Source organism: Dendrobium catenatum, unplaced genomic scaffold (genome assembly GCF_001605985.2).
Source record: "Dendrobium catenatum unplaced genomic scaffold, ASM160598v2 fragScaff_scaffold_1664, whole genome shotgun sequence".
Taxonomy (NCBI): domain Eukaryota; kingdom Viridiplantae; phylum Streptophyta; class Magnoliopsida; order Asparagales; family Orchidaceae; genus Dendrobium; species Dendrobium catenatum.
This window is the reverse complement of record NW_021320126.1, coordinates 506,071-522,562: the sequence shown is the minus strand read 5'-3', so window position 1 is coordinate 522,562 and position 16,492 is coordinate 506,071. Positions and strand designations below refer to the sequence as shown.

General features: G+C 36.0%; 1 protein-coding gene across 6 annotated transcripts in view; it reads left to right on the top strand.

Moving 5' to 3' along the window:
* The first annotated feature begins 14,416 nt into the window (after positions 1–14,416).
* The window catches only part of LOC110104411 (anthranilate synthase alpha subunit 1, chloroplastic-like), a 59,902-nt gene continuing 57,826 nt past the window's right edge, over positions 14,417–16,492 (top strand). For 2 of the 6 annotated variants that reach the window (XR_003703255.1, XR_003703254.1), the window contains exons 1-2: positions 14,417–15,218; positions 15,297–15,486. Coding sequence is in view for 4 of the 6 variants with exons in the window: in XM_028701269.1 (XP_028557102.1) it covers positions 14,637–15,218; positions 15,297–15,486 (772 nt within the window). In the remaining 2 variants the exon portion in view is untranslated. The remainder of the gene's footprint in view (positions 15,219–15,296; positions 15,487–16,492) is intronic. The other 4 variants (XM_020833515.2, XM_028701269.1, XM_020833529.2 and 1 more) reach the window with 4 other exon arrangements.

Genomic DNA, 16,492 nt, shown 5'->3' with positions numbered 1-16,492 from the left:
TTCTCTTCTCTTCTTGATTTGTTTCCCTTTCAAGAGAAAGGAGGGGGTCTTTTTATAAATTTCTGGAGTGGCATGATCTATAAATATGTGAGAGATCAAGGGTAAATCGTGAGTGGTTGGATGGATGACCGTTGTTGAATTCATTAATCAAGGATAATTTGATGGACATTTGAATGTCTTAGTGATGTCGGAATTTAGTGATCTTGGGCTCGTTGGATTTGTCTCGTCGAGCCGCTCGATTTGACTATAAGCATGTTATGTTTGAAAACTACTTGGTAATCCAAATTATGGTTTGAACCTTCCAACAATGCTTCTAACCCTTGATTTGGACCCGTCTAGGCTCGGATTGTGTTGGATTTGGTGTCGTTGGGTTTGTAATCTCGAGACGCTCAGTTCGACTGTAAGTTGATTGAAATCAGAGTTTGGATGGTCCCAATTTTAATTTCAAAAGTTTCCAACTTGATTTTGCATCGAGATTCATGTCTGATCAAGATAATTTTGATATGATGTATCAATTATTATAAAGATGCAAGAGTTAGTAAAATCGTATTCAAAGGTGTTTAACTTGTTGTATATATATTAGATGCATAAGAAATAGATAATTATAAAATAATGGAAGTTAAAATAATTTTAAATCATAAACTCATTTACATAAGTTATATAGAAATAATAATAATAATAATAATGATTATCATAATAGTAATAAGTGCATGAAAAACTTAACATTGTGATGATTTTGTCAAAATATATATATATATATATATATATAAGAAAAAAACATAACAAATTAATTACCCAAAAAAATTGAAGGAGCCATTTCGTTCACTTTAAAATTTTCAACTTTAGAGCCAAATATTTTGTTCCATATTCTAAATATGTTGAAGGAAAAATAAGCAATATATGTAAAGTATCACTAAGAAAAATATATATCAACTATAAATAATTCAAAATTTTTAAATGTTTTTTAATCTTGGATTATTTTATGATCAATTTCATCAACTTTATAAGAATATTTCTTTATAAATGTACTTAAAGTGAACGAAATATTTTTAACGTTACCAAAATACAACTAATGCATTAATTAACCATCAAAATACAACTACTACATCACAATCAAATAAGCATTACAAAATATCAAAGTTATTGTGTTTTAACATTACTAGATAAAACTAAACTTAAGATGTAAAAAACATCTTAAACATAAATATTAAGTTACATTTTTTAATTATAATACGCAAGCACTACATGAAATTCATGAATTTTCGGCGGTCTGGACCGGCGGTGTAACTGGCGGTTAGACCGCCGGTTTTTATCAGCGGTTATTTAATTAATTGCCGCATAAATTAGCGGCGGTCAAGTAATCGCCGGTTAGCATGTCGGTATTATTTCTTACCGGCGGCTCGAACCGTCGGTTTTAAGTGAATTGTTTCCGTCGGTCAGAACCGCCGAAAGTTGTTGAAAATTGCCTAAATTAAGCCATCCCAAGCCTTCCATTTCATTTCATCGCATCCTCTTCTCTCTCCCGATAGATAGTCGCCCCCGTCTCCTCCGCCCTCTTGCGATCGACCACGCCTCCTGCGCAGGAATCCGGCCACCGACAAGCTCCTTCCGACCGAAGATCTTGCCCCCACTCCAGCATCAAAACACGGCCGAAGATCTCGCCCCCACTCCTGCGCTAAACCAACGTCCGAACCGTAGCCCTAGGTTTGCATTTTTTTTATTTTTTAAAGAAATCTTTATGTTTTAGGTTAGATTTTAGATATCTTTCATTGGTTTACAAATATTTTCATTTGTTGGATTTTAATGACCATTTTTTGGGTGAAATATTTGTTCTTTTGTTAGATTTTAGTGATCCATTAAGTTTAAAAATTCTATGTTATAATTAAGTGAAATTTTGTTTTGGAAACTAGTAAGAAGCTGGGTAAAAGCTCATGAGATTAAACAGCTAAACAATATATATATATATATATAAGGTTTGAGACTATTTGTTAATAATTTAGTGAATTTTTGATAATCCAATTTAGAAGACTAATAGATCTAAAATCTTTAAAATTATCACAAAACACTTGTTTAGATATTACACAAATCATAGGATAACTGAAACTAGTAAGAAGATTTATTCAAGAAAATATCCTAAAAAATATTAATCAAATCAAAATGAATAGTATCCCACGTCTAATAAAACCTTGAATCAAAAACCATTCGAACCAAGACACTTGCCAGCACACACAGAAAAAAAATCTTTAATTTCTTCCAAAGTAGGAAAGTCCATATTTAAAAAAAAAAAGAGAGGGATTGTTAGAAAATATAAAGCTTACAAAATTTCATGTAGTACTTGATAGTAGTATTTTTTATAAAATTGTTTTCAATAGTGGTTAAAGGCAACAATCAATTCATTTTTTTTTTTGCTAATAGATTCACCATCAATCTGACAGTACCGAATAGAATTCCTTGTCTTCTACCATTGGCAATTCTAAGACAAAAAGAAAATCTTTACCTTCTTTAAGAAATCATTTGATTTAGATCTTAAGATTTTGTATATGCATGAGGATGCTATTGTTATGTGGAAAAAAGTGGCTAGTGATATTAAGAATATTGCAAAAGATGTCATTGGAGTATCAAAGGAAAAAGCTCCTAATAGTAAAAATATTTGATAGTGGAATCCAAATGTGCAAGAAAATATTAAAAATAAGAAGTTTTGTTATAAAATTTGATTTTATTTTAAAATTTTTGATAATTTAAAAATATATAAAGTGGCTCGTAAGGATGCTAAGAAAGCAATATGCCATGCAAAAACATTAGCTTTTAGTGATTTATATAATAGATTAGATACTAAGGAGGGAGAAAGACATATGTATAAGTTAGCCAAACAAAGATATAGGAGTAGTAAGGATTTAGTTCAAGTGAAGTGTATTAAGGATGAAGATCAAAAAATACTTTTCTTAGAATATGATATTCAACAAAGGTGGATGAGATATTTTGCTAACCTTTTTAATGAAGATTGTGAAAATAAGATTGACTATAATGATCTTAGCACCCTAAATGAAAATAAAGATTTATGTTTTTATCGGCGTATTAGTAAAACTGAAGTTAGAGAGGCTTTAAAGAAAATGAAGGGTGGAAAAGCTGTTGGACATGATGATATTCCAATACAGGTGTGGAAATGCTTAGGAGATGAAGGAATTTCTTGGCCTTACATTTATTAAGAGGTTTGATGGAGAAATATAGAGAAAATAAGAAGGATCTACATATGATATTTATTAATTTAGAAAAAGCATATGATAAAGTTCCAAGAGAAGTGCTATGGAGAGTTCTTGAAAAGAAAGGAGTTAATAATGCTTATATTCAAACCATTAAAGATATGTATGCAGGAGCTATTACTTGTGTTCAAACACTAGGTGGATTGACCAAGCATTTCCCTATTTCAGTTGGGTTACATCAAGGATCAGCCTTAAGCCCATATCTTTTTACTTTAGTCATGGATGTTATCACTAGACATTTGCAAGAGGATGTACCTTGGTGTATGCTTTTTGCTGATGGTATTCTTCTTGTTGATAAGACTAGAGAGGGAGTTGAAGGTAAACTTGAATTATGGAGGTAAACCTTAGAGTCTAAAGGTTTTCGCTTGAGTAGATCTAAAACATAATATATGGAGTGCAATTTTAGTAGTAATAGATCTAGTGAGGGGATTGTAACTTTGGGTGATCAAGTCATTAATAAGAGTACACGTTTTAGATATCTTGGATCTATTGTTCAAAGTGATGGTGAAATAGATGGGGATATTATCAACAAAATTCAAGTTGGATGATTGAAGTGGAGGAATGCATCGGGCTTGTTATGTGATAGAAATGTACCCCTCAAACTTAAGGAAAAATTCTATAAGATGGTAGTGAGGCCTGCAATGCTTTATGGTGCTGAATGTTGGTCATTAAAAGAGGAGCATAATACTAAGTTAAGTGTGGCAGAGATGAGGATGCTTAGGTGGATGAGTGGCTTTACCCTTAGAGATAGGATACGAAATGAGCATATACGTGGAAAGGTTGGAGTAGCTCCAATATAAGATAAGATTAGAGAGAGTCGCCTTAGATGGTTTGTTCACATAAAGCGACGGCCTTTCATTGATCCGGTTAGGAGAGTAGAGGTATTAGATTTGACTTATGTTAAGAAAAGTAGGGGTAGACCTAAAAAGACTTGGTTAGAAAATATTAGGAATGACATTTCTTTATTAGATTTAAACGAGAATTTGACTTTTAATAGGACATAATGGAGAAAAAGGATTCATGTAGCCGACCCCACGTAGTGGGATAAAGGCTTGATGTGGTTGTTGTTGTTGTAATAAATCATTTGACTTAGATCTTTGATGCCAATAACTTTTTTATAGAGTTCAGTATAGTCATTTTCTTTTATTTTTATAACCTTCAAGGAGATTTCAATTTCATTGCACTTATCAATTAGAGTTCTTTTTTTCCCCTTGCTTCACAATGTGATGTTGACTTTTTTCTAAGCTTTAAGCCACCTTCTATGAAGTCTAAGCTTCAAAACAAGACTTTTGACCTCATCACCTTGATTAAGCAAATCCTTCCCTATTTGTTTTCTTATTTGTTGATCACTTTTTGTCCACTATTAAAAAAATAAAGAATTGCATAAGAGATAAATAAGGAAACAATCCAATTTAGTAAAAAAAAGTTCGTTTATATTATTTGGCCACATGTATGATATGTCAGACATAGGTATGTCAATAAAATTAAAGTTAACATAATTTCAAGTGTTGATACGACCACCTGACATATTAGGATATAGTTATGTTAAGGAGAAGTTGTGAAATCTCTAAGATAAATTATACTTTTAAGTATTTTTAAAATTGTTTCATACATTTAATACATGCAAGTGTCGTTCAACATATATTGCATTAGAAATTAATTTAAAAAGTCTAAAATTTAGTTACATTTTTCTCAATCATACTCACCTTATATAAGTCAAGGGGTCGATTAGGATCTGCTCTAGATGTCGGCCCCTCAAAACCTACCACTCTTTCATAAAAAGATCAGACACATGTATTTTAAGCACTTAGGTTGCTAGCTGACTCCCCAATTCAGGCTGGCGTAAGTAGATTTTGCACTACATTAGTTAAGTTTGAATTAGTTTTTTTTTGAGTGGCCAATTTAGACTTATGATCCGTGCATGTCATATTTAGAGTCATAAAATCCCAAACTTCAAGAATATAATCCCAAAATTTTAACAAATCGATAACTTAAATTAAAGTTTCTCTCGATCTAAAACTTAACGTCTAACACATAGAATAAGGTTGAGGCACTTCTGAATTATCTCATAATATCAAAGTGCTTCTTACTTCTCTTTCTTTGATTTCTAAAATACATATTAAAACTCAATCTATTTATAGTTGAGATTCTAAATTCACTTCATTTGATATCACTTATAAATAATCGTTAAAAATAAAAATTTTATCGTTATTCTAATCGAGAGTATTCATAGATAATTTAACCTCCCTATGATGTAATTAACTACGAGGGCTTACACTCGTAGGAGATTTAGAACATACATCTACTTTTTAAACATTTGAATTGATCCTTTCTTGGGAAAATCAAAATCAATAATGATATCAAACATGAGACCATCTCCTTGAGAGTTCACCATTAAGCCAAGCATAAGAGATCCGCTTGCCAAAAGTTTCCCAACTTAGAACTGTGAGGCAAAATGGCATGGGCTTCGATCACCAAACAAACGAGATTGTTTTGGGGAATTCTATTTTTCTTTTATCTGCCCATTCTTTTTTGGATATTTATTTTTGTCTGCTCTTCACAGCCTTAACATTCGATACACAATAAACAATTAGTAAATATGAATCTTAATCGCATCACATACCCAACAAATACATATTAAATATGTATCAAATGCGCAACAAATATTTAATAAATGCAAAAAATTATGCAGTAAATATGTATATAACATGCAATAAGTACGTAGAAAATGCGCATACACATTACGTACGAAGTCTTTACGCATTATATTCACATTAAGTACACACTATTTACGTATTAAATATTTTACACATACATAACAAAATATGTAGTAAATAAGCATGACATGCACAATAACCAAAAAAACACATAGTAAAAACATAAACATTATTTATATTACAGGGACAAAGTGCTTATTGAATCGAAATAGGGGGAGAGTGCTTGCAAAGCTATAATTAAGGCTCCATATAGTCGTTTGAATTTTCAATCATTCAAACGAAGTCGTTTTATTATCAAAAAATTATATAAAATAATTATTTAACATACATCATTAGAGATAACTTTAATTACAATAAATATTTTACTTTAACAATCAATCGTCACAAATATACTTATTACATTTATTGTTTTGATTCAATGATATATAATATCATCCTCATATACCTACCTAGTGGCTAACTGGAGGGTATGCATGTTATGAATTCCTCGGTGAAGCATTCGGGCATACTTGTGAAATTACACTTCTTAGCTAATGGCTGACTAGAGAGTACACCACTTATAAATTTCTTTGTGAAGCATTCAGGCATGCTTGTGAAACTACACTGCTTAGTTGATGGCTGACTAGAGGATGCACCAGTTATAAACGGTTAAACATTCGGGCATGCTTGTAAAATTACACTGCTTTGAATGTGAAGACATTTATATTGTGTTTTCCTTCACGGGTGGTTTCCTTGTTAAAAAAAAAATAATCCCAAGAAAAATTAGTTACAATACATCATAATATATAATGAAAATAATTTAGTAAGAAAGTTAAATCATACTTTTTGACTTTTCTTTTCTTAGTGGCTTTTCAACATTGCATTCAATATGCCTTTTGGCCTACACTTTAGAGGATCCTACTCTGTGTAAATTTGTGGTTCTTTCTCTTACCATGAAGAATCAAATATATATTAAGGAATATCCTTCATCACAACCAACATGTATTGTTCAACCTCCTTATTCAGCAGCTCTCATGTGCTAATTTGATATGCAAGCATACTAATATGATTTTTGAATATGAATCCACTATAAACTTCAGTATTCTTTTGAGAAAATCCTTCCAATATTTGGCATGAATATATATCTTTTCGAGCTCTTGCTGACTATGGCAACAGTATGTACTCAGGAATTTTCATAATATATATCTGCCTCAAAACTATCAAAAGCAATGAGAACACAAAAACCCATCTTTCAAACTTTATGCAGGTGCATTGAATGTTTCAATATTGTGCATCAAACTCAACAACCCAATAATTAGAATTGATATATCATAAAAAAATTATCTTGATTGGGCACGAATCTCAAGGCAAAATCAAACCGAAAACTTCAAAAATTAAATATAGGATCACATAAACTCTGATTTCAACAAACTTAACGACACCAAATTCGACTTAATCCGAGCCTAAATGAGACCAAATCAAGCATTTGAAGCACTATTAGAAAGTTTGAACCACAATTTGAGTTACTAACGGTTTCCAAATATGACGTACTTATAGTCAAATTGAGCGGCTCGGCAAAACAAATCCAACGAGTCCAAAATCATTGAATTCCAACATCATTAAGACTATCAAATATCCGGTGAACGATACACAATCAAGGGACTCAATATCAGCCGTCAGTCCAACCACTCCCCATTTACCCTTGATCTCTCACCTATTTACTAGCCATGTCATTCTCAAAAACTATAAATATCCTCTCATTTTTTCTTTAGAGGGGACCAAAGCAAGAAGAATAAGACAAGAAGAAGAGAAGAAGAAGAGAATGATTGGATGGAAGAAACTCCTTCACGACCACCGCCAGAATTTTTCCCGATGCCCGAGTAACGCCGTAATTCTACTCGACGCTCGAGTGATGCTGAAATTCTACCCGGCACTCAAGTGATGCCAGAATTCTGCCCAAGTGATATCAAAATTCTGCATAATGTTCAAGTGACGCGAAATTATGCATGATCTCCAAGTGACATCATAACTCTGCCCGACGTTGTAACTGGTTTTTAATCCAGAAGTGATTCATTATAATCTGATCGTCCTAAATTTTAAGGACAAGCTAGCCTCTTGTATTTTAAGGAAACACTAATGAAACTCTTTCAACTGGATGCGGCCCCGTGGTTTTTCCCCTTTCAAGGTTTTCCATGTAAAAATCCTGATGTTGTTATTTTATTTCCTATTTGTGTGCTGGATATCCATACAACGCTGAGCTAAAAATTTTCTTACTCTATTACCGCGTATATTCTAGCCCGCAATAGTTTGGCGCTGTATATGAGAAATATTATTCCATAATTTCAAGTGTTGCTACGATGGTCAACAAACATAGCAATCGTACCTTGGGAGCCTTCCTCTCCAACTCATACCAATCCAAGAATCCTTCCATGAACCAGAGATGCCAGACATCCACCTCTTTTTATATTGGGAGGCATAATGCTATTGGAGAATAAACTTCGGGGCCTTCCATGGAATATCATATTAAAAAGATGAAGGAATCTCAGAATGAGATCCTTCAACTCCTACGAGAGACTCGTTGACCGGCATTAGCACCTCAAGAAGAGATTCTTCTCCCGCAAGATCCACCAGTGCTTGAAGATATTCAACTCGAACATCTTCATGGTGAGATTCTCTTTCCTTCGCCAAGGATGTGCCCTCCGACGCATCAAGAAAATGAGCTTGCTGACACTGTAAGTTCTACACATCCTTCACACACAGGTCGCTAACCTCACATTCGTTCGATCATCCCTAAGGATTTAGCCTAACAACGTATTGCTAAACTCCCTCGTAACGCCCTACCTCATGAACTATGAAGAATAATACATTAAGAGTTCCCTCGAGGAGATATGAGGCAAACTCTTCGTCAATGGGACTTATAGGAGTCATCACCCTTACTAAATCTATCCTTCAACACTCCATTCAAGCAGGATTCAAACTACCGAGTATTGATTGTTAGGATGGGACATCCGACTCGTATGAACATATCGATCATTATATAACCAACATGCATATCCAGCGAGCCTTAGATGTACTAATATACTAAGTTTTTTCTGCTACCCTCAAGGGACAAGCACGAATGTGGTTCTATTTGCTTTCATCTAGAATGATCCATTCATTCGTCAAATTGGTCAAAGTGTTCGTCGAATAATTCGTAGCCAATAAAAAATTTGCTAAGGATTCTTCCCACCTCTTCGGGATCCGTTAAAATGAAGGAGAATTGTTGAAGGAGTATTTTTATGATTTTCCACCGAGGCTCGACAAATTTCAAGAGTAGATCTTGAATTATTGAGAGGGGTCTTTCTTGGCGGCCTCCGTCCTGACCTCTTCTATTCGGCACTCATGCAAGACATAGTTCATTCATATGTCAGTCTGATCCATTGCGTGGAAGCATAAATCTCTGCAGATGAAGCCATAAATACTCATAGGAAGCAATTTTAGTAATCTTTCAGGAAACACAAAATTGCTCATACATTAGAGAATTCATTTTCACAACAGAAGAAATAAGGGAATAATAGCCTGCCACCATTGCCACGATACAAGTTTCGACAAGAAAAATAGTATACGCCTCTCAACACATCTCAAACCAATGTACTAATGTCCATTTGCGATCAAGAAAATATCAAGTCATATAATCCTTTGAAATCAAATATGAGAAATCAGGATCAATATTATTATTTCCACCATAGTCGTGGGCACACCACTGAAGTCTGTAAGCCACTCAAACATGAAATTGAGAGACTTGTCCGGCAAGACTATCTTCGACAGTTCATTCAAGATTTACTGAGGGGAAAAATCAACAACAAGAAAGACAACCATTAAATAATGTTTAAATGGTTGGTAAGATTAAATAATCGTATAATTTGGGCCTTTGTGTTAGTTACTTGTCATCGTGTATCTCTTCTATGATAAGTAGGGTATCACTCTAATGTCTCTAGTATTTTCTTCCAAGTTAAATGATGTGTTGTCTAGGGATTTGTTGTATTGTCTTACATGATATAGTAGCGTGTTGTTCATTGCGTTCTAATATTGTCTCATTCTTTTAAAATGATAAAAAATGACAATAAAAACTACTGATGAATATAATATATTTATCCATGATTTGGGAAATACATAATTTTTATTATGTCTCAATCAATGGATGAGCAATTTCAGGGAATTTGATCTGACCTCTTTCATATCGATTAACGTCATCGACCAAGGCTCTAACATACATCCTCGGATATGTCATACATCCTTGGTGGATTATCTCGACATATTCTATATAGGTTAACGTCATCTAGCAGGGCTCTAGCATACAACCTCAAATAGATCTTACATCCTGGTGGATTCTCTCGTCCTCTTTCATATAAGTTAACGTCATCGAACAGGGCTCTGACATACAACCTTGGATAATTCATATATCCTTGGTGGATTATCTCAACCTTTTCCATATAGGTTAACGTCACAGAGTAAGACTCTGACATACAATCTTTGATATATCTTACATCCTTTGTGCCTTGGTGGATTCTCTCAACCTCTTTCACACAGGTTAATATTATCGAGCAATATTTTGACACAAAACCTTGGAAAGGTCATATATCCTTAGTGGATTCTCTCGACCTCTTCCACACATGAATACAAAAATCTTAGCAGGCTAAAAAATCTCAAAAAGAAAAGAAGATATATATATATATATATATATCAAAGTATATATCAAAAAGACATAAACAACGTAGTTTTTTTTAGGACAAGTTCATTTTAAATGAAAAATAAGCATCAAGCTCATATAATAATCTCAACATTATATACAATATCATTAGAGTTACATTACAAAATTGTACATTAAGTTCAAGTGTACATTTATTCTCAAGCTGAAATTAAAAGTATATCTGCATCATATGTACAAGTCATCAAATAACAAACAACTTCAAAAAGGTTAAATATCTTTAACATATTCTATTGACCTCTTATCTATTGCACATTGAAGCATCTTCTACAACTTCTTCTTCAAAGAAAGATCATAATTTGATCTTCATCAGGCCTCAACTCAATTGATACTATAAGTGCATCGCCAGACTACTAACATAGCACACTACTTTGGCTCTTTGAATCAGAGATATCTAATATCAGCAAACTTTTGTATGGATGCATATTATATTTGCAAAATGCCACTAGATACCCGCCATCATCGGGCGTTCATCTGATATTTATTGGCGGTCCTTTACTTCATATTATTCATCATCAAATTATTGCTCGATTGCTACTAGAAGCACACCCTCGAACTCTCTCCTTCAGCTCTACACTCAGTCGTTAACTGCTAATAGGCTTCAACTCGATCGTCCATCGCTGATAGACTTCCGTTCAAATGACGTTGAAATTATCCCCATTTACTCATCACTTCTGATTCTCCTCTAGGACGCTATGATCGCCATATCTTCTCAAATCACCCTAACATACAAGCATAAATTGATCTTCTTTTGTCAAATAAGAGAAGAATAAAGAGGAAATAATCTCCTTATATACAAGAGAGGGACACTAAAACTTAATAGGGTAATATCGCCTATCTACGATAGTGGAATACCTCCAATGTAAGAAGAACACCAGATGAGAAGAATGGTTGTAAAAAATTCTAACTTCTACACAAGAAGAGAGTCCCTGAATTTGGGTAGGGATGCCATTTACCAAAATAGAGGAATATCTCAACTGTAAGAAGGTTAGAATACGAGAGAAGAAAGAAAATAAATGACTATAAAAAATTGTAACTTCTACACGAGGAGAGTGGCATTGATTTTGCAAAGGGAAAGTCACATACGAAAAATAATGGAATGCCTCCGCTGTTAGAAAGTTAGAACGATGGATGAGAGAGAAAAGAAACAGTTGAAAAAAATTTCCTTTTGCACTGAAGAGGAGCGTTAAATTTGAGTAGGAAAAATTACCTATGAAAGATAGTGGAAAGCCTCTAGAGTAGGAAGAAAAATGAGGGAGAAATAAGGAAGAAGATGAGAAATCTCCACTTCTGTACAATAGGAGGGGCGTTGAGTTACATAAGAAAAGTAACTAAGAAATAGCTGAAATCCTCAACTATCAAAAAGCTAGAAGGAGAAGAGGAGAAGGTGCAAGTTTCTCCCTGGCCCTGGGGGTATTTATAGTTTTTTTTTGGAGAGGGAAGAAGCTTCTAGAAATTCCTGTAAATTTTCAAATTTGTTTATATATATCTCAAATTGGGCTCGCGGTTTCCTAACCGCCAACGGCTAGGACCGGCCACCAAGAGGTGCGCGACACCGCGCAAGCCAGGCGCGTACCTACCAGGCAGCGGGTGGGCTATGCGCAGGATGCAGACGCAGCTAGCAGGCTGGTCGAGCGAGCCGCGGGCAGGCCAGTAGCACGTGGAGCCAGGCTGACCATAGGCGGGTCGCGGCGGGCCGAGAGCGCGGTTCTACTGCTGACGACTACGACAGCAGCGGTCGGTGGTGGCAGCGGCCACCGATTCGACTGTCTACATGGATTCATATTTGATTTTTTAGTCGGAAAGGCCAAATCGGACTATTTTTCAACGTTCCATACTTAATTTTGGCAATTGTAAAGCCATTTCAGGCTCTTACACGCAAGATCGGATTTCAAATCACATGGAAAATTCTCCGAAGTTTGTGACACGTATTTTCATACTTGTGAAGCTTCGACGTCTGAAAATAGGAGATCAACTGATATATCATTAAAAATTATCTTGATTAGGCATGAATCTCAAGGCAAAATCAAGCTTAAAACTTATAAAATTAAACCAGGGATCACCTGAACTATGATTTTAGCAAACTTATAGTCAAACTGAGCGTCTTAGAAATTTACTAACTCAAAGACACCAAATTCGAGCCCAAATGAGTCCAGATCAAGCAACTGAAGCATTATTGGAAAGTTCTAACCATAATTTGAGTTACCAAACAATTTTCAAATATGATGTGCTTATAATCGAATAGAATGGCTTGACGAGATGAATCCAACGAGTCCAAGACTGCCAAATTCTGACATCATTAAGACTATGAAATATCTGACAAACAGTACACGATTAAGGGATTCAATATTGATCGTCCATCCAACCACTCCTCATTTACCCCTGATCTCTCATCTATTTACTAGCCATGCCATTCTCAAAAACTATAAATATCCCCTCATTTCTCTTGAGAGGGGACCAAAACAAGAAAAAGAAGATAAGAAGAAAAGAATGATTAGAGGGAAGAAACTCCTCCACGACCACCGTCGGAATTCTGCCCGATGCCCGAGTGACGCTGGAATTCTGCCTAATGTTCGAGTGATGCCAAAATTCCGCCTGATCTCCATGTGACACCGAAACTCTGCCCGATGTTGTAATTGATTTTCAATCCAAAAGCGATTTATTGTAATCTGATTGTCCTAAATTTTAAGGACGAGTCAGCCTCTTGTATTTCAAGCAAACACTAGTAAAACTCTTTTAACTGGGCATGTCCCCGTGGTTTTTCCCATTTCAGGGTTTTCCACATAAAAATCATGGTGTTGTTATTTCATTTCCTATTTGTGTGCTGGATATCCGTACAACGCTGAGCCATAAATTTTCTAACTCTATCGCCACGTATATTTTGACCCGCAATAAGAATGATCCATACTCATCGACAATTTTTATGTTCTTTCTTTCTTAGCTTACATGAAATTTTTTGTAAAAAGTCTTTATATATTGCGATGCTTTGCCGCTGAAATCCTGAAAAAAAAAAGAAGCGCAATCCTAAATTGAATTATTTGAGGACGATCTTTTTGAGTTGGGTTGGACTACAAGATAGAAAAAAGTGAAAAATAATAAAACATAATTTATAAAACTAATAAAACATAATATATATTATATGATTAAATATATTTTACATGTTTATATTGTGGATTTCAAAATAATTGGATCCTATTCACCGGTTCTCCGGTTGAACCAGCGGTTCTGATCGGTTCAGTCCGGTTTAATGCAGAAGCAATTTTAAAACTAAATCGGTCCGATCTTGTGACCAGTTCATGATCGAACCGGCTGATCCGGTCCGATATTTAAAGCATTATAATATATTTTAAATATCGACGGCGACAACTTTCAAATATATGGGACGATCTTAGGCTTCGTTTGGGACGGTTTTTTTACTGTTTTCTAAAACGGAGTTTTAGTACAAAATTTTTTATTTTTGTACTAAAACTCTATTTTAGAAAGCCGTAAAAAAACCGTCCCAAACAAAACCTTAGTGTAGTCCGGCCGGACATAATAATTTATCCTCTTAAATAAAGTCCGCGTAGAATAATTCCTTTTCTCTTAAATAAGACGCTCGTCCCTTAACCGCCCGTAGGAACTGACTACTGACTAGGAGCTGCGGACAGAAGCTATAAATGCCCACCGAATCTCCCGCCTTCCTCCGTGCTGCGCGACCGCGAGGTCTTGCCGCGGCGTTAGATGCTGGGGCCAGCCTGGCCGTGGTATGGCTGCCGATGGCCAGAGTATTAAACCAGGTATCATAAATGCTATATTCTGATCCAAGTAAATGCAGGCCTATCCTCTCTGGCTTGACGGGAGAAAAAGTAAAAGGATGAACGGTGGAAGGTTAAACAGCATTGAGTACAGCGAAACTACCATTCCATCTCCCCAGTCCGCACCTAAAGCTATTCAATGCACGGGGCCCTTGGATCCGTAAAAGCAACTCTCAGCCCGTCTACTGGGCTCGTCCTGACCTTACTTCCCTCCCTTGTCTCCATGGCTTACATAAACTCCTCCGCTCCCAACCATTTTCAACTTCTTTCTTCAGCCATCTCCCTCTTCGCCATCGTGATGGGAGCCTTAGCTTTGTCGTCTCGTGTCTCTTCATTCAGCCTGAGCCACGGCGTCGTTGCCTTCCCCACTTCGACAGGGACCACCCGCCACCCGTTGCTCGGCTTCTCCCACCGCCCCCATTTAAAATGCTTCGCTGCTGCTCTCTCTTCCTCCGTCTCAGGTAAGCAGCTTAGCTCGCTACCGTTAGAGAAACCATCTAATTCAATTTGTTATTTAGTCCCGACAGTGGAGAAGGAGGAGCTGGCGAGGTTCGCATACGCCGTCGAGATGGGGAGCAACCTGGTCCCGCTCTACCGTTGCATTTTCTGTGATCACCTAACCCCCATACTAGCTTACCGTTGCCTCGTCGAGGAGGACGACACCGAGTCCCCTAGCTTCCTCTTCGAGTCCGTTGAGCAGGGTTTGACGGGAAGCAGCGTCGTCGGTGCCTTTACCTCCTACTTCCTCTCATTTTGTTTAATATATTTGTGATTAATAACGAGCTTTTCCGGGTTTCAGGGCCGGTATAGTGTTCTTGGAGCTAACCCGGTTATGGAGATTATTTCCAAGGAAAACATGGTTTCGATTGTGGACCGCATGCAAGGTCTGAGGACTGAAGAATTTGTGGATGACCCAATGATTATTCCACGGAGGATTATGGAGGGATGGAGTCCACTATTCATGGAGGAGCTCCCCGATGTCTTTTGCGGTACATTCTCGCGCCTTGAGGAAGTTGTTTTTTTAATGCTGCTTAAACAATGCACGCTTCTGGTGGTTATTAAGAAAGAAGTCGGATCATACTCTATCAGACGGAACTTCCTTTAATTTGTTTGTAAAATTGCCCGATTTCGTTTGAATCATATCTCAACATTTCTTGAACTTGAATGGCATTTGTATATGATGATAGGCTTTCACATCACCCCTCCTGTCTCGCACATTACACCTGCACTGGTCTGCTGTTCCGCCAGCCTGATAAGATTACGTCGTGTCCCTACAGGCATCCGCCGTCATCAAAGACGCAGATCGTTCAACTTTGCCAGATAGGCATTAGATGGGATCCAATCGCTCGGGTTCCATCAAATAACACAAAGTATCATCCCTGGCCAAGATTAGCTTGAATGACTCAATCCTATCACTTGTTAATTCAATAATGATCGAATCCCCTTAGAACAATCATCATAGAGAGCTCAGCGCACACATAATCCGATACCGCAGCAATTAAGCCTTTCAGCTCAATTTGACATAGACATCTCGACTTACCTCCAATAGAAAGTTTGTAGGATTAAGTCCTTCAGAACAAAGGTATGACACATAATAGTTAGCTTTGCTGAATCCATGACTAAAACCATTAAGCGATACTCAATCCTTAAGCGATGGTCGACTACTTTCTACCCACATGCCTAGAAGTTCCTAAATCATAGTACAATATATGTTTATGTATTTGACCATGTCATTTCTGATGCAATCAAAATTTGGGAGAGGGCCCCAAATTTTTGATCACAAAAACAAACTTTTCTAAGTAATAGAAAAGACACAAAATACACGAATAAACTAAAAACAACAACTTTTCTTCATAATATAAAAGACTTACAAACTTAGACACTTACAAATGACTCAAACAAGACAAACACCTAAAGTTGCATTTCTTTGAGAAGAAGGATACAGGTGGAATGACACTTGCGAAGAGACGAAAGAGGTTAGAAGCCAAGACGAAG